This window comes from Castor canadensis, chromosome 9, assembly GCF_047511655.1.
Source record: "Castor canadensis chromosome 9, mCasCan1.hap1v2, whole genome shotgun sequence".
NCBI classification, from domain to species: domain Eukaryota; kingdom Metazoa; phylum Chordata; class Mammalia; order Rodentia; family Castoridae; genus Castor; species Castor canadensis.
This window is the reverse complement of record NC_133394.1, coordinates 134,198,228-134,217,448: the sequence shown is the minus strand read 5'-3', so window position 1 is coordinate 134,217,448 and position 19,221 is coordinate 134,198,228. Positions and strand designations below refer to the sequence as shown.

Here is a 19,221-nt window from a genome sequence, read left to right as displayed (position 1 = left end):
GTGATTTTTTTTTAAATTTTGGAGTTTTAAAAAATACTTTTCTACATAATTCTTTTTTCACAGTATCTGACAGCTGTTCTATTTCATTACCAGAAGTTTGTGTACAGTCCTCTTCTTAGTTTATTCTGGCACACAATAAAGTTTATTTAAATATGCTGGGTTTGTTCAGATCAAACATTCCTCTGCTCTTTAGTTTAGGAATGTCGTTACCTTAGTTAGCCTTAGTTAGCTTCAAAGGCAGTTAACTACAGTTATGGTTCACCAGAAGCAGGGTGCTATGTAATTCACTCATCACTTTGTCTGAAGGGCATGTAATACTACAAACTCCATCAGGTCTACACATATCTTTATATTTCACTGTTGCTAGTTTTTAAGTAAATCATTTCAAGAATAGATTTTTTTCTTCTTCCTGTGTCATTTTTTAGCAAGGCTTTTCTTAAGATATTTTTTCCTAGTACTTACTAACACCTAAAACACGAAGTTTCTCCCCTCCCTGGCCCATTTATTTGCTAGCTCCCTTAAAGGGCAGCTGGGAGAAATACCTCCTTACATTGAAGGGTATGCATAGTTTCTCAAGAAAAAAGTTAAGTAGATTCTCATGTTATCTGTTTTCTTCAAATTTCCACATGCTCTATAAATAAATGCTTGATATCTACTTTCTGGTGTATTTCGAAGCAGTGAGTTAAGTAGAAGAAGGGGTGAAAGATTGGAATAGGCAGATACTATATTGAGAAATAACTGGACATGAAGATGTCACAAAAGTATAATTACTTTTAAAAATTAAGTTTATAGTTAAGGAGCTCTAGTAGGCTCTTCTTGGAACATTAAAAGAAATAATAGATCAGGTATCCACCAGTTTTGATATTTGTTCATGTCCTACTTCATAAACAGAAAATGCATTATGGGAAAAGTGTGATCACTTTTAATTTGTGTATCTCTCCTCTGTCCTCTCTGCCTTTAACAGTTTTGCTTAGTGAATTCACTTAATGGATTTAAGATGCACTTAAAACTTCAGTTGTAGTTTTAATGCAAGAGATATATTGTATTTCAACTTAGTGATTTAAAAAGATGTTGTAATGAGTATAATTAAAATTGCTTTTTATCTTTGCTTTTGCTATTAAAAATACCTTAATTGAGCCTCTATGCCTTCCTTTATTTGTCCTTCTAGGTTCGCATGGCTCTAAAAAAGGCTGAGAAAGAATTTGAACTGAGAAGCAACTGGTCTGTTCCAGATGCACTTCAAAAATGGCTTCAATTAACTCATGAAGTAGAAGTACAGTACTATAATATTAAAAGACAGAATGCTGAAATGCAGCTAGCTATTGCTAAGGATGAGGTACTCTCTTCAAAATTTATTGTTTCTTAACTGCATTCTAGAGGAATGAGTCAACTGGAATACAAAGAAGTGAATAACAGTTTTATTGCAGATTATTTTCTTGGATTAAAATTTATTGTGTAAATTGATTACTATATGAAGAGAAGTGCATATATAGTTTTCAAAGTGACCTTAGTTTCCTTTAGAAATTATCATTATTATCATTATCATAAATGTTTTATACAGAGCTTTTCTCCTCTTAGGTTGCCGCTTCATATTTGATTCAGGTTAGTAGTTAACTAGAAATTAACGTTTGTGCTTATTAAATGTGTGGAATAAGAGTAAGTGTTAATGTGAATTCTAGAAAAAATACATACTCAGTTCACTTACTAACACCTTATCACAGTAGGATATAGCTAATGTTTTTCTATCACTTTTAATAGAAGATTCAGATCTTTCTCAACCATAGAAATTAGAGAAAAATTCAGAACCAAGTTTTCAATTACATTGATTGACTTAAGAAAGCATGCTTTCTCCCTCATCTGTTTTCTTTTTTTGGAAAACAGGGTTATATCTTGGCTAATAATTCTCCACTGGTTTTATGATTATTAATATATTCAGAACCAAAATAAACTTTTAGTATATGTATATTCATTTTTTCAAACCTAGCTTTATTTTTCTCCCTTTGGGTTTCTAGGCAGAAAAAATTAAAAAGAAGAGAAGCACAGTCTTTGGGACGCTGCATGTTGCACATAGCTCCTCCCTAGATGAAGTAGATCACAAAATTCTGGAAGCAAAGTAAGGATGTTATCTTACCTCTTTATTTGCTATTGTGTTGAAATGTATACTTTACAGGTGTTTTTATTTAACTTTATCATTGAATCATACATAGTTTCATTATTTACAGTAATTCTAAGATTTGGTAATTTCTTCTTGAAATCAGTTAATTGCCATGGTCTGTTCATGTAACTGCCTTTTTTTTCAGTGCCACATTAAAGCTTATAAGCAATAAGTAATTCCTATATTGGCTTTTCAGGAAAGCTCTCTCTGAGTTGACAACTTGTTTACGAGAACGACTTTTTCGCTGGCAACAAATTGAGAAAATCTGTGGCTTTCAGATAGCCCATAACTCGGGACTTCCCAGCCTGACCTCTTCCCTTTATTCTGATCACAGCTGGGTGGTAATGCCCAGAGTCTCCATTCCACCCTATCCAATTGCTGGGGGAGTTGATGACTTAGATGAAGATACACCTCCAATAGTGTCTCAATTTCCTGGTAAGTGGCAAGTTCAACAACAAGTATTGGTATGGTTTTTGAAATAAATTCCTACCATGTCTTTTGAGCAATTACATACTTTGAAATCTGAGACAAAAATTTTGTTCATTATTCATTTTCTCTGTTTTCTTTTTGTTGCTAATTAAATGTTTACTATTTGAGAATAGTATATGTAGTACACATTTATATATTATACATTTTAGTTATGTACAAATTATACACAAACTGTGCAGAAGCATGAATGCTTGATTAATTTTCATAATGGATCATAAATGTTTGAGCAACTGTTATATATAACTCAAAGTATTAAGTGTAAACTACCGAACTTTGTTTTTAAAACATTTCTTATAACTAATTGAAATGAGGGACTCCTTAAAAACAGAGTAAGGACAGCACATTACAAATCCAAATTGTTGTGTAACTGAAGTGCTGAACTTTGAGGGAAAACATCATTTCAAATGACAGCTTAATCTACAGTCAAAATAAAAAGTGGGGGAAGATTTTGGAAACCTTGTTTGAATCCTAGCTCTGCCACTAACTTGCTGTCAACTTTTGAGACAGTCTGTAATTAATTTTTTTATTTTGTCACATTTTTTAGTATATTGTTTTGCTTTTTCAATTCTGTCCTATTATTGAAAGGATATTACTCTGCTCTGTTTAACTCACAAAGTACTCAATCAATTTGTCTCTTAGCAAAATTAAGCTGCTTGTTTAGGAAAACATTATATTAAAATATATGTTATGTATTATGTTTAAATTTGTATTTATTATATACTATATTTAAATTAAACATATATTTAAGGATATTTTTGGGTTTTTTGAGACTGGATCTCCCTGTTGCTACAGATCTCCCTAGAAACTGGCTTTGAACTCACAATCCTCCTCCCTCAGCCTCCCAAGTGCTGAGTTTATAGGCATGCACCACCATACTTGGTTATAATTTTTTTATTGTTAGAAAGTAGTACTTCTCTCAAAGATAGTTTTTTTTACATGTGTAATTTTATTACATTGCTTGGTTATGTTCTGCTTTAAAATTTTTTACATTGTAAGAATACATTTGTGTGGGAAGGTGAAATACAAATATTTTAGCTTTAACTCTTTGCAAATTTACAAAGGTTTTAAATTTATAGTGGTATCTTTCTTATGTTAGAATTCACTTGAAAAATCCTTTATCCTTGTTATTGCCTACCTGGTCCATTTTTCCAATATTTGTGACTTTTTACAGTATGGATAGAACAAGGGTCCAAAGAATGGAGGACACTTATTTTAGAACAGTTTTATGAAACAAAGCCCTTAATTTACCAATGAATACTCAGTCAGTGACTATGAGCTGTATCCTTTCTCTGGTTTTAATTCTCTAGTTGAAAGGCCCTTCTCTAGGGCCAGGAAAGTAAGGAGGCACAAACTCTTCAAATTTGCAGTTTTTCTTCAAAATACATAGAATCAGAATTGTATTCAAGCAGATGAGTAAAGGAGGCAAATTCTAAGTGCAGTGGGCACCGGAAGTACAGGTCTTCATTCCCTTCCTTGCCTCATGCTGCAAGGTAGTGATAGTTAAAAGTTGGCTGGCTGCAAAGTTTGATTGTTGTCAGTTCTGTTTGTTTATTTGAAATACATGTCCTTTAGTTTTTCCAGTACAGCACTGGTTGAAAAGTATATGCACTTGCTTGAAAACTATAGCTTTTTTTTTTTTTTTGCGGTACTAGGGCTTGAACTCAGGGTCTACACCTTGAGCCACTCCACCAGCCCTATTTTTGTGAAGGGGTTTTTGAGATAGGGTCTCGCAAACCATTTGCACAGGCTGGCTTCAAACCATGATCCTCCTGATCTCTGCCTTCTGAGTAGCTACGATTACAGGCGTGAGCCACTGGCCCCTGGCACCTTTTAAATTTGTAGTTTTTCTTCAGAATACATAGAATCAGAATTGTATTCGAAGATGCATTCCGTAAAGTAACTAATGTTTTTCTTTGCCTTTTTAAAAAACACTTTTTATGGGGGGGGATGGATCAGCACATTAAAACAAACTAAATGTGAATAATTGGTCAAAGTTTTAAAGTATTGTGATATGCAGAAATATTTGAAATATGAACCTTTTGAGAGTTTGTTTGAAATTTAATGTGATGGTTTAGAAATGCTGTGATCAAATTTATTGTCTCTAAAAACTAACTCACGCTGCAGATTACAACAGGAGAGCTCTGCCTCCACCCAGTGGCACCATGGTGGTATTCCATTCTGTAGCTATAAAAGTGTAGTTTCTGAACCTGATAAATGGGAAGCTGTTAGCAGTAGGGGTAGGGTCAAGAGTAGGATAAAGGTGCTATCGTGAGATATCTCCATAGTGGTTGAGATTTTTTTCCATATATGTGTAAATTTGGCATTTGAAATAATGACAAGAAAACATGCTTGCGTTATATGAAGAACAAAGTGAAAGGTTCTAACACTACCAGAATAATACTGTCTATGTTTTAAGTATATGTGAAGGAAAAGCAGAAAATATCAACGGCTCAGTGTGAGTAGGAGAACAGAGGATGGTTCCTGCTTCACACTGTTCTTAAGTGTCTGCTAAAAGCTTTTAGAATAGGAATGAAGTAACAGTTTATTTAAAGTTTCTTATGAAGCCCTTCACTGTACTTAAAACTACTCACAATAATATGCCCATCTACTACAGAGCTGACAGATTTTTAACATTTTTGCCTTATTCACCTTTCTTTTTCTCTGAAACAAACCATTACAGATACATCTAAACCACATTGCCTCCCCTTTCCGCTCCTATAAAATTGTGTATGATTCTAAAGCCTGTTGTACATAATATATGTCCATAGCAGTGTATACCATGGTATTGTGTTTTAAGAGTTTACATAGATGCTATCAAATTATAGATACTGTTTTGTAACTCTTTTGCTCAAAAATATATTCCAGAAATTTTCTGTTTAAAAATTCATTTAATTGCTTAATCAGTTAATTATAGTTTGTTGTATTAAAAACATAGTTTATCCATTTTCCCACCAAGAGGTTCTTTCTGCTTTATTTCCCTTATAAAAAATAGTGTAGCAAGCATCCTTATTTATATCTCCTTGTACATAACTCTGAAATTTCTCTGCATGGACACATAGGAATAAACTGCTACTCATTGCCAAGTTGTTCAGCTTATACACCCACTCTGAAAGAGTGCTTGTATGCCTGTATTCCTCACTCATACCTAAAGTGATTTGTTTTTCAACTTGAATAAATTTGAAATGCATCTCATTACTTCGATAATTATTTCCTTGATGTCTGCCGAGGTCAAGTACAATTCACCCTTTGGCATTTGTCATTCAGATTTCTTCCTCTCTGAGTTACTTATTATGGCCCTGAAATCTCTCCAAGATTCCTTACTGATTTGGAAATGTTCTTTCTATTTTCTGGTTATTTGAGGGTTGCAGGTATGGTCCCCTAGTCTTTGGCTTTTTAATGACAAATTTGGGAATCTGTTGTTTGCTTTTTATGCCCATTTCAAAAGATGATAGATTATTCTTTGCTTTCCTCAAACTTTTTAGGTTTTCCTTTAATCCTTTAGTTCTTTAATCCACCTGGAAGCTATTTTTGCTCATTGTGTGAGGTTGAAATCTAAATATATCTGTTAATGTATGGAGAAACAGTTGTTCTAGCCTAACTTCTGCTTTTTTGTCTGCTGACTTGTAGTAAGTAACCCTTCTCTCCATAGATATTTATGTGCACCAGCTCTCTATTTGGTTCTGTTGGCTCCACTCTGCTTTTTAGTCATTACAGTTTTGTAGAACTATTGATATTTGATAAGACTAAGTCTTCTTGTGTCATTTAAATTCAGAATTACTACTCTTGACTAATTTTTCTTAATGAATTTTAAGATCAGCTAATGAAATTCCATGAAAATTTTCACTGGAAATTTTTTTCTGGAGTGAGACTTTTTTTTTTGAATTTGTTGATTTATTTGAGGAGAATTACTTTGAATAAATTTTGTAATTTATTGAGATTTTACTTTATATCTCTAAAATTGATACTTTATTCTTTCTGTGCAAGTCTTTCATATCCTTTTTATAAAGACTAATTTCTAGGTACCTTACAGATATGTGTAGTTACAGAGCTGCCATTACTTTAAAAATTGTGTGTCAAACCATCAAATTGTTGTGGTTTTAGGGTGTTGGTCTTATATCCAGGAACACTGAATTCTCTTATGAGAATCTTTTGCTTTTTTGTGTAAACAATAATTCAGTTGTTGTTTTCTTTTCTTTTTCAATGTTTATGCCTTCTTTTACTTTCTTTGTTGTCCAAAGTAAGACCTCCAGTACAATGTTGAAAAGAAATGCTGACTATAGGCAATAGTGATTATATTTCTGACTTTAAAGAGAATGTTTGCAATTTTTACCATGAAGTATAAAGTTTTTTGCTGTTTTTTGTGGAGTTTGTTGTTTTTTGTAGATTACATGTTTATTCCTATTTCTTCTTTAAATCAGTACATGGTAGATTCTAGTTTTAAATTTTTAAGGAACCTCCATTCTGATTTTCATAGTGGCTGGACTAATTTACATTCCCACTAGCCATGAATAAGGTTTCTTTTTCCGTCCATTCTCACCAACATTTGTTGCTATTTTTGACATTTCTTTTCTTTAGGTGATTGTATTGGAGTTTGAACCCAAGGCCTCCAGCTTGTTATGCAGGCACCTTACCACTTGAGCCACAACCCCAGCCTGTTACTTGTTTTCTTTCTCTCTCCTTTTTAAATTTGTTTGTTTCTTTTATTTATTTTTTGAGATGGGGTTTGAACTCGGGGCCTCATGCTTGCTAGGCAGATGCCTTACCACTTAAGCCACCTCAACAGTCTTTTCTTTGTGTTGGGTTATTTGAGATAGGGTCTCACTTTTTGCCCAGGCTGGCCTCCAACTCAGTCCTCCTACAAGTAGGTCAGATTACAGGGGTGAGCCACCAGCACCCAGCCTATTTGTTTTCTTGATGTCAGCCATTCTGACTGGGGTGAGATGGGATCTCAGTGTAGTTCTTATATGCATTTTTCTGATAGCTAAGAATGTTGAACATTTTTCATGTATTTATTGGCCATTTGTACTTTTTTATTTGAAAACTGTTTAGTTCATTTGCTCACTTACTTGGTTGGATTATTTTTCTTTTGACATTTAATTTTTTTAGTTCTTTTTTTTTTAGTTGCATCATTAGGTTGTTTATTTAATTCTTTTTTTTTTCTTTTATTCATATGTGATTTAGTTCTTTATATATTTTGAATATTAATCCCCTGTTGAATGAATAGCTGGCATATGTTTTTGTAGGCTGTCTCTTTCATTCTGTTGAGTGTTTCTTTTGCTGTGTAGAGTCTTTTAAATCATTCTCACTTATCAGTTCCTACTCTTATTTCCTGAGCTATTGGAGTCATTTTAGAAAGTTGTTACCTGTGTCTGTATCTTGAAGAGTTTCTCCCATGTTTTCCTCTAGTAGTTTCTAAGTTCCAGGTCTTATGTTACGATCTTTGATCCATTATGAGTTGACTTTTTTGCAGGGTGAGAAATGGGGATCTAGTTTGAGTCTTCTGTATGTGGATATCCAGTTTTATCTAACCATCCTGAAATCAGAGAAATTCACTCACTCTGTCTTGTAGATTGCTAATTGTTTCTTTATCTCTGTTTAATTTCATTTAATGTTTCATCCATGATTGAATTTTTCATTTCACTGACTTTTTAATTTCTGCTAGTTCTTGATGATTCTTCATCAAATATGTTTCTCTTAATATCTTGTTCTTTTCTTATATTGAAATGTATTATTTTATAATTTGATGATTTTAGACCCTTATTTTCATTTGATAATCCTGTTATTCTTGATTATTTCATAAGCTTATTGTGTTTGCATAGATTGCATTTTCTGTCTTGCTGCATTTTTTTTTAACTGAACTATAAAAAAATTTTAATGGGATTAACATTTTTTTTTCCTCCCATAAAAACTTTGTGAGAGGTCAAAGTACCCTCAAAATGATTTTCTTTGCTTATGGCAGTAGTTACAAGGATATCACCAATTCAGGGTCAATTTTTAGGTTACAGTTTCACAGATTCTTCTGGTAATAAGAACTTAAACTACAAGCTAATAGGAGGTTTAGTCCCAGAGTATTGTTTTTTATAGGGCCCTTTAAAATTCCTATATATAGACATGCAATGGAAAAAATTCCTTATTCATTGGTCAAATTTTTTTTTCTAATGTGCCATTTCACTGAGAATGTAGTAGACCTTCTAGTCACTCACTTAAAATTCAGATTCCTTGCCTCATGTGGACATAATCCCAAATTAAACCCAAGTCCCTTAGATTACTGAGACTGATAATCTTCCATAGCAATTGTAGCATCACCCATAGACCGATTAGTATTTTCTCTTACTATCTTTGTTTTGGCATTTGAGAATTTTCTGTTCTTACTTGCAAGCTCAGTTATGCATTTAAGACAATTGCTATGCATTTATCCAGCATATTGAAGTATTCAAAAGTACTTAGAGTATGTTTTGGGAGGTTGGGAGTACTGATCAGACTACCTTTGACCACACCACATTGCTAGAACCAGAAGAATCTACATTGCTTATTATTTTGGGCTGTTTTGTGGGGGAATCCCTTATTAAAATCAAATTTTTTTTCCTGACTTAGAAACACAACACAAAATACAGTTTGTAAATATTAGATCATATTGAATCACTAAAGTGTTAAGCAGTTTGCCTTAAGAGTTTTAAGCAATAAAATTTAATTCTCCTTTTCCATTTTTGAGTGAATATGTGGAGAATGCACTGGAAGGGAAAGATCAGTTAGGAGCCCAATATAGTCCATTGGCAGTGGGGATGTGGGTAAATTTGAGAGAGATGGAGGTAGAATTGGAAACACTTCATGGTTAATTTGATGTGGATTATGATGGAGGAAGAAGAGTCAAGAATTGTGTTTATAATTCATTTAATTGGGTAGGTGGTGATGTTATTTACTGGGACAAGGGATACAGAAGAAGGAATGAATTTCAAGAGGAAAATGTTGCATTCAGTTGGGCTTCTGTGGGACATTCAATTATCCAGTGGGCAGTTGGATTTAAGGCTATGAAGTCGAAGAGAAAGATTAAACATAGAGTATAGATGTGGCCTTTTATAGACTATAAATGATAATCAAAGTCATGAGAGCGGATGGGATTGCTAGAATGAATAAATGAAACAAGAATGGAATAAGGCTTAGAACCTTGAAGACCAAGCAGGGACAGATAAAGATGAAAGTGAATTTGCTGGGAGAAGTGAAGGAAAGAACACAGTAACAATGTCAGGTGCTGGTTAGAGGTCAAAGCAGAATTAAGATTTTCGGTGAAGTTAGTAACTAAGAAGTGGATCACGACCTGGTGGAGGATTGTTTCCGTGAAACTTTGACTATGTAAGCACGTTACAATTTATTACACAAATGAGTGAAGACATAGTTCTGGAGACAATAACATAGATCACTGTTTTTCATAAAAAGGAAGAATGCTTTGTCAGAGAATAGTCTGGGGTAGAGGAAGTTTTCTTGTTGCTGTAATTGTTTGCTTGTTTTGTAGGTTGGTCTTTTCAGCATTTGATTTTAAATAGCATTAGTTAAGTAGCAAGAGAGATGATGAAAATAAAGGAACGGAAGGAATAATCAGTTAAGTGACATTCTTGAGTTTGGGATAGAAAATGGAACAGGTAAGTGGAATGCATGGAACATGTGACCTAGGAAGATAGAAATGTAGTCAGAGGACTGGGGCGGTGGCTACTATTCTGTTAGTAGTTCCTGAGAGTTTATAAGCTTTGAGAACTGCTTATGGACTTTTTTCGGGGTGGAGGGGAGGCGGGGGTTGATGGCACTGGGGCTTGAACTCAAGGTCTCACACTTGCTAGGCAGGAGCTCTTACTGCCTGAGCCATCTGTCAGCCTACTCATGAGTTTTTTGAAGTCACCTTCAAATATACATAAAAGTACTTAGTTTACTACTAGTCAAAACCTAGTTACATTGATTATATGACATTAAAACATATCTATTGGGAAAAATTGACTTTAAAAGGTTATGTTGTTGAATTACAATAATTTCAAATATTATTACTCTTAAAAGGAAAAAAAGCACTATCAAATCTTTCAACATGTTTTGGATATGAGTTTTTGTTAATCCATTATTTTATACATTCCAAATTTTCAGCAAAATAAACTTTGAATTGGCTCTTAAACCTAATACCATCTAAAGAAATGGGTCAGGATGTCTATAAAATGGCAATCCAATACAGAACAATATTTTTCACTACTATGATAATTGGTGAAGTTCTGCCATTAATTTGAGGTAAATATTTAAAACCTCATTTAACAGTTTTATACAAATATTGAGTGTTTTGTCATTTAGATCTAAGCAATGCTACATATAGGCAATTTTCACAAAAAGTTTCAGAGGCAAAAGAAGGTAGATTGGGATGGCAATCTACTTTATACTGTTAAGTCTCCTGTTTTAATTTTAACATTCATAAAAGAAGTTTTCTATAAAATACAGTTTCTTTATAAACATCTACTGATTTTTAAATTTAAGGGTTTGTTATATTGGGTAAATTTGTAAGCCTTTGTGGTTAGTACTGTTAGATTTTATAGCCACATGTGTTTACGTTCACTTCTGTTTAATTTTTAGACTTGTCATTCTTGTTACATTTTTATTTCCTATTGTTTCATTTTCCTAGTATAGGTGGTCGAAAATGGTAATAGTTACATAGTTATTGTATAAAGATTAAATTGTGATACATTAATGACATCAGTTCTCCTGAGTGTATTTGCAGCGACCCCAAAGGACACATTGAATGTTTTGAGCATTTTCATTGGCTTATGTCTTTCAGGACCTGTGGCTAAACCTGCCGGATCTTTGGCCAGAAGCAGTAGTTTGTGTCGCTCACGTCGCAGCATTGTGCCATCATCGCCACAGTCCCAGCGAGCACAACTTCCTCCACATGCTCCCCACCCGGCCCACCCTAGGCATTCTCCCCACCCCCAGCATCCCCAGCACGCGTTGCCTTCCCCGGATCCAGACATCCTCTCAGTGTCAAGTTGCCCCGCACTCTATCGGAATGAAGAGGAAGAGGAGGCCATTTACTTCACTGCTGAAAAGCAATGGTATTGGCAGTGAATAAACCATAGTATACAGAGTCGCGTGGGTGGGAGCTGTGGTGCACTGTAATAGCTTTCTGTTGTTGTGTCACACGGTACCCCAGGTTCAGTGACTTCATACAACACCCATTTCTGGGTATTAGGTCAGTGTGTCAGAAGTCCACAACTGGTATGCCTGTTTCTGTTCAGGATCTCAGAAGGCTAAAATCAAGGTGGTGGCTGGACTATGTTCTTATTTAGAGTCTGAGATTCCCTTCAAAGCTCATGCGGTCTTAGCAGAATTCAGTTCCTTGAGATTTAGGACTGAGGTCCTGCTTTTGTGCCGTTCTCATCAGGGGTCTGCTTTCAGTTCCTAAAGGCTTCCTTGCCATGTGACAAAGCCAGTAACAAGCTTCCTTCTGTAAATCCAGCCTTTGCTCTGAATCCTGATTTCCTCCATCTCTGATCGAGTCTCTGGACTCAGATTTCCTTAGTAGGATGATAATCTCTCCATGTTAAGATCAATAAGTTTGAGGCCTTAATTTTATCTGTGACGTACCTTCCCAGCAGCACTTGAATTTGTGTTTGTTTAAATAACTGGGAGAAGGTGTGTGTGTATATATATACCCACCAGGGACTGGGAATTTGGAAGCTGTCTGGAGAATTCTGCCTACCACAGATCTCTGTAAGTCAGTATTTTGAGATATAACTGCTTAGAAGCCATGGCACACATTTGACTTGAGTCAGAATATAAACTTGTCAAATGAACAGTTTTCTATTAAAATACAGAAGCTTGAGCTTAAATAAACTTGCACACAAAGAAACATCAAATATAATTGACTGAGGTTTTAAAATTATTTGTTCTACTTCATGATTTATTCTGTTGTCTGCTGATACTTGCTATCATATAAGTAGTATCTTACAACCAAGGTTTGAGAAAAACCCTTAAAGGAGGAAATGCTGAATTAAATTTCCAACTTAATTTCTTTTACTAAATGGGTATAGAATAATGTATTCTAGTCCAGCTTAGAGATACCAGTGCTCCCTGAGGCCTGTTGCAGTTGATGAGGCCTAAACCACATTCCTCTTTTGAAATGGAATGGCACTGACAGAAAAACTGCTGTCAGTTTCTGACTTTGCTACTTAGTAGCCCTGTGGCCTCAGAGTTTTAACATCCATAAACAAAACAAAGGCAATGGGCTGGGTGCTCTCAGTGTCCCTCATAGCTCTCTATCGTGGCTCTAGATTGTCATATGATCATTTTTTCATCCATCATTATTTTACCTACTAGTGTAAGGTAATTTATTAGAAGGTGATCAGTGAAGCTTATTCCCAAATAGAGAATTCAGGTTTTGTATCCTCATTGCAATTAGAGAATTTGATGCAACTTTTCTTGGTTAGTACTTTAGGACTAGCTTTTGTGTACATCTTGTCAGTATAACCATGATCACCAGAGAGCTGGCTTTACTGACAGACCACAGTGGTTTTTTGTGACTCTTGGAAAGTAGTAGGAAAACCCAAGAGCTTTTCCCGTGTTCAGTCCTCATCTCAGGTAGCAGGTCAGCAGTTCACAGCTACCTCATAAATATGAAAAGAATTTGAATTCAGAAAACATTTTCCCCTCTTTTAAATCTCTCATGAACCACCAGAATCCTTACAAAATGGTAACAGTTTTTAATATTTACTGCCTTTTTATGTTCATACATTATCCACATACATGCTTCACATACATGATTCACCCGTGTCTCTTTTTATACATTTGTGAAACTTGTGTGGATTTAACCATATGTCACTGTAGGGAAAAATGAATAAAAAAATAGGATAAATAGTACACATGGTTAAGTTCAGTAGTCAAAAAAAACCATATACTTGAAAGAATGTAAATTTTAAGTTGTGCTATACCTACATTCCAAATCTGATTAGTTAGGAAGGAGCAATATATTAGATTATTATTTGTTTTGAAAATCAAATATTATAGAACTAGAAGTAACACTAAAGATCAATCAGATTCTTTTACTTTAGCAGATAGGAAAATATTTGCCCAAGATTGCACAGGTAATTAATAGCAGGACCAGGATGAGAATCTACATCTCTTAACCTAGATCAGTATTCTTTTCACACACAGAGCAGCCAAAAGCCACATGGAAGAAAAGAAAGTAAACACATAAATTTTAAGTAAATCAGCTTTGACTTTGGACACTCAATAGCTTCAGGGAACAGTTACATATTCTGTTCAGTTAACGGACATCCACTTCAAAAAGATGCTTTACAGAAATGTCCATACTATTTATTGATTTCTGAGTTTGATATTTCTTTGTATCTTAACTGCCTCCTGCCTACGGTAGCAGGACCCACTATCAAATAGTGAAAGCACTTGAAAATTATCTCTGGCATGTAGGTATATTATATGAAACCATTATTTAAATCTTGATTAGCCAGGGAATCTTACGACTTCTGGGAGATTGTAGTAAAGATAATCTTCACATACTTGTGGAATAAAGTGCATGAAATGACTAAATTAACTCAGCCATCTAATTTATATCTAAAATACAGTATTATAAAATATTTGTCAAAAATAAGTACATATAAATAATCTGAAAAGTGACAGTAATCATAGGCCATCCAAGGTGAGAGATCATTCAATTCATTCATTCTGTAAATAGGAATTTAGTCCTTGCTATGCTTGTCACAAGTAAGCTGGTCCTAGCCTAGCTGGTGAATTATAATAATATGTGTTCTTGTTTTTCCATCCTGTCTGCAGCACCATTCCTTTTCTCACTTTATTTCTTTGTCCTGTTACTTATAACCTGGCTCTACCTTTTATTTCTTAATCTTACCTCTTTCATGGAATAAACAATATTTATGTTGGGTTCAGGGCATGCAAAAACAAATTAGACATGGTTCCTATTCCTCAGGATTTCATTCATTCATTCAGTTTTTACTAATTTCTTGCAATGAGCTTTACACTATTTCAGTGCAGAAAATACAGAAGTTAGTAAGACCCTCCCCCTTACTAAGTTTCCTTTCTTCTTGTGATATTGATTATAAACAAGTTAATAAATTACATCATTTTTGCTACTAGTATATGTTGGGTTGGTAAAGATAGGTAAAAGGAAAGGGAATGCTATTTTATATGGGGTGGCTAAGAGGGGCCTCTCTGTGGAAAAAGTGGTAACCTAGCAGACACAAATAAAGTAAGCCGCAGAGAAATGGAGGGGAAGGTTATAACAGAGTGGAAAAGTGCAAAGCCCTGAGGGAGTTCCAAGGCATGCTGCAGGAGGAAGAAGGGGGCCATGATAGAGTGAGGAAAAAGAAGGACACCCTGTTAAAGATACAGCCACAGACCAGATGTATAGGGCTTTGTCAGGAATTTTTTTTTTATATGGGACTGGGTTTTGAACTTAGGGCTTTGCACTTGCAAAGCAGGCATTCTTCTGCTTGCATTTTGCTATGGTTGTTTTGGAGATGTGGTCTCACAAACTATTTTCCTGGGCTGGCCTTGAACCATGATCTTCTCAATCTCAGCCTTCCAATTAGCTAGAACTATAGGCATGAGCCACCAGTGCCCAGCAGTGCTTTGGATTTTACTCTATAAAAGAAAGCATTGGAAAGTTTTGAGCAAGTGAATGGCATACACTGATTGGATTTTTTAAAAGTCACATCAGTGGCTGTGTAGATAAGTAACTGAAAGGGAAGCATCAGGATGGAAGTAGAGAGACAATTAAAGTATGGACTCCTAGTTGACTTCATGGTGGTTCTGGAAGAGGAATGGTAGCAAGGCAGTAATAGAAGTACTGATTTGAGGTATGTTTTGAAGAAATAGCATTTACTCTATGATGGTTGTTAGGTTATAAACTTTATTTTTCTGCTCTTCTTTATTTCTCTTCTCTTTCCATTGTGGAGAAAGTGGGAGAAACATTCACAAAGAAATAATTCTGTGAGAATTTATTGACTGCCCACTTTTTAGCACTAGCATTCTATAGTTGCCTTTTCCCTCACATCCACTCTTTTTTGCCATACTTCAACTCCCTGCCCCCTTTTTAAAACTTGGTAGGCCTCATATTATAGTGTGGTGTGTTCCTTTACTTGCTTGGGAAGCTATATTTTCATCATGTTAATAACTAAAAACTTAAATGAAGGGAAAAGCAGTGACTAAAATTCCATCTTTTCAAATATATAGTATTCTGTGCTTTTTAAAGAAAAAAATGCTCAGTACTGGAAGAAAACACAAAAATTCAAGTGTTAAATTCAGATGTTTTCATTTCTTTCTCAATTGAAAAAGCATAACTTAAGTTATAATCTTAGTTTGCAAGATATAATTTGTTAAAAATTAAACATCAAATTTAATGAGTTGTATGGAAATAGAAATATTCTAGTTTTGTTGAAGTGCTTATAGGAATGTGTAATTTCTCCTTTAATATTTCAACAAAGAATCAATGAAAGTTGTTTTAATTACAGTGTCTGCCAGTACTCTTTAAGAGCAGATTGACCTAAAATTTTTACCATTGCCTGTCTCATTCAGGGAAGCGCCAGACACAGCTTCAGAGTGTGACTCCTTAAACTCTTCCATTGGAAGGAAACAGTCTCCTCCTTCAAGCCTCGAGATATACCAAACATTGTCCCCTCGAAAGATATCCAGAGATGAGCTCTCCCTGGAGGATTCCTCCAGAGGAGATTCGCCTGTAACAGCAGATCTCTCCCGGGGCTCTCCTGATTGTGTAGGTCTCACAGAAACCAAGAGCATGATCTTCAGTCCTGCAAGCAAAGTGTACAATGGCATCTTGGAGAAGTCCTGTAGCATGAACCAGCTTTCTAGTGGCACCCCGGTGCCTAAACCTCGCCACACATCGTGCTCCTCAGCTGGCAATGGCAGCAAACCCATTCAGGAAGTCCCACAGGTTACTAGGATAAGCAGCATCCCACATGACCTTTATCACAATGGAGAGAAGAGCAAAAAGCCATCAAAAATCAAAAGCCTCTTTAAGAAGAAGTCTAAGTGACCTGGCTGACTTGATGGAATTCCATTTAAGTGGCATCTGTAAACTTTTCTCTCTTACCCTCCACTCCCTGGGTTTTTTTGTTTTAATTTTAGGAATGTAACTCCATTCAGGCTTTCCAGACTGGATGCCATAGTGGAATGTCCTTAAGGGCAACTGTCTACTGTCCGCTTATTTAAGTGATTCTATAGTAAATCGTCAAGCCAGTTATTACTGAAAAATCATTGAGAGATGAGACAGTTTACAGCCATTTCTGCCTATTTATTTCTGCATTGTTGTTAGTGATGTATATATAACATTTTGTTAAAAGCCACTATGGACTTACAAGCTTTAATGGACTAGTAAGCCAGCATGGGCTTGCAAAATTCTTGTTTACCAGAGCATCTTCTTATCTTTCCACAGAGCTATTTACATCATGGACTAAATAACTTAAAGGAAGTAAAACTAATTGCACTACTGTTTTCCAGACTGGAAAAAAAATCTCTGCAAGTGAAACTGTATAGAGTTTATAAAATGACTATGGATAGGGGACTGTTTTCACTTTTAGATCAAAATGGGTTTTTAAGTAGAAACTAGGGTTTCTAATTGACTTGATTTCTGGAAATGAAAACCCATGCTTTTATTATGGGATGCTTCCTCAAATGCATTTAATATTATAAAGTTTCAAGTCCTGCTGTAAAGATCATATTGTTTTGTTTTCCCCAGGGCTTTCACTGTGATTTATTGCATTTCAGGCTGTATGATAAAATATAAATAATCTAAAGAGAGAAGGCTCTTGATTCCTTATGCAAGTTGAGGAGTTGAAACTTGATTGAAGGACTTCAAACATTCTCAAGCTTATACCGAGGTGGGGGGTAGGGATTCAGGCACTTGTTTACAGACTTCAAGTAACTGCAAAGGACGTATGGTTCGTGAAAGAATTGTACTGTGGAAAAGATAATAAATTGGAGACATTATTGTGTGGGATTGTGCTGATTTTTGTTGATAACAACACTCCACTAGAAACACTATATTTTCTGGAGAGCTATGTAAGCTGTCTTGTTGCTTAATTGCAATATAAGAAATAGTGATGTTTTGGAAGTAAGTTGTCAACAAATTTCTTTGTATTTTATATTGTTTGTCATATTTTTATGTAGTTTGAAATGTTTAAATGTTCTAATATCAAGATTAACAAATATAAATTTATGGTGCATTTGTATTGTGTTGTATTAATTTGTAAAGTATGATATTCATTAAAGCAATAGGCTGTTACAAGGCTTTACTGCGAGAAATGTCACAGAGAGCAACAAAGTACATTAGCATCTGGGGCGTGTCTTTTTATTCCATCACTTATATCATAAGTGATGTGGTTAATGCAATATGAATGGATGTTTGCATGAATAACTGACTGATACACATCAGCTAGCGTGGTTTGTCAGCATTATGGGTAAAATAGTAGTATCTTAGTCTGTGCTGGTTAGGTGAAAATACTGATTGCTAAACAAAAAGTTTCTTTGACACTCTATTGAGAATATGGAGAATGTCACAAACTATCCTGTAAATTATGATTGTTTATTTTCATTGGTCCTGTTGTTAAAAAACTGTTGAGGTCTTAAATGATATTTACATAAGCTGATATTTAAACATTAAGCAGACCAAGTACTCTAAGGGCAGAAATTGACTGAAATGAAGCTAGTGTTTTGGACTAATTAAGGTGAGACAATCTAAAAGGTGAAGTTTAGGAACACCACTCTAAAGCTGTTTAAGAAGGGAAACACTTGCACATAATGAATTGAAAAATATCCTGGAAAGTTTATTTAGAATGAAGGGAATGCCTTGTCTTCTTTCTTTTCCTTGCAACCAGGCAGGAGGAATTCTTCCCTTTGAAAATTGAAGAAGGTATGAGAACTTCTTAATGGATAGAAAAAGTAAAAGCTGCCAGAGCATGGCGTGAAGCTGGGTGAAGGTTCTACCAGCAAGGTATCTGCTTGCCTAGGGTTCGGATAGTGCTTTGGGTCAGAATCAGCTGAAGGCTGTAACCCTTGGAGGAAACTGGCCTGAGGGGACATTGGTTTCAGTCAGGAGATGTGTCCTAGATGCTGAATTTCGCACGTTCATTTATAAACAGACTCAGCCTAGGGATATTTATTGTTTTATGTTGTTTGTAATACTGATTTTGCATTAATACAGTACTCTATATTTGTAAATTCAACAGAAAATAATTGAATTTTGGAAAGCCACAATATCTGTATTATATCATTTATATGTGAAAAGTTGGGGATTTCTGTAAATTTTTTAAATTACCCATTTGTTGCCTTATTTTAACATTTTAAAATTATGGTGTTTTCCTGATCTTGAGAGTGATACCTTCCTTGCTGTGGAAAAAAAAAAAAAAGATTAATGGTAGAAAAGTATAAAGAAGAAAATAGTAGCAAGCAGGTCAAATTCTACTACCCAAAATAACTAGTTTTAATATTTTGATCTGTTTTCTGCTAGATATTTTTATATATTGGTGTATATTTTACATAATTGAAATCATACTCTATATTCA

General features: G+C 34.8%; 1 protein-coding gene across 2 annotated transcripts in view; it reads left to right on the top strand.

The window, feature by feature from the left end:
* Stim2 (stromal interaction molecule 2) overlaps nt 1-17,883 on the top strand; it is a 157,219-nt gene extending 139,336 nt beyond the window's left edge. Inside the window, exons 8-13 of one of the 2 annotated variants that reach the window (XM_020182451.2) lie at nt 1,169-1,336; nt 1,579-1,602; nt 2,013-2,113; nt 2,352-2,590; nt 11,448-11,721; nt 16,217-17,883. In XM_020182451.2, coding sequence (XP_020038040.1) covers nt 1,169-1,336; nt 1,579-1,602; nt 2,013-2,113; nt 2,352-2,590; nt 11,448-11,721; nt 16,217-16,694 — 1,284 coding nt within the window. In that variant the 3' untranslated portion in view covers nt 16,695-17,883. The remainder of the gene's footprint in view (nt 1-1,168; nt 1,337-1,578; nt 1,603-2,012; nt 2,114-2,351; nt 2,591-11,447; nt 11,722-16,216) is intronic. The other variant, XM_020182452.2, reaches the window with a different exon arrangement.
* Nucleotides 17,884-19,221: the final 1,338 nt, after the last annotated feature.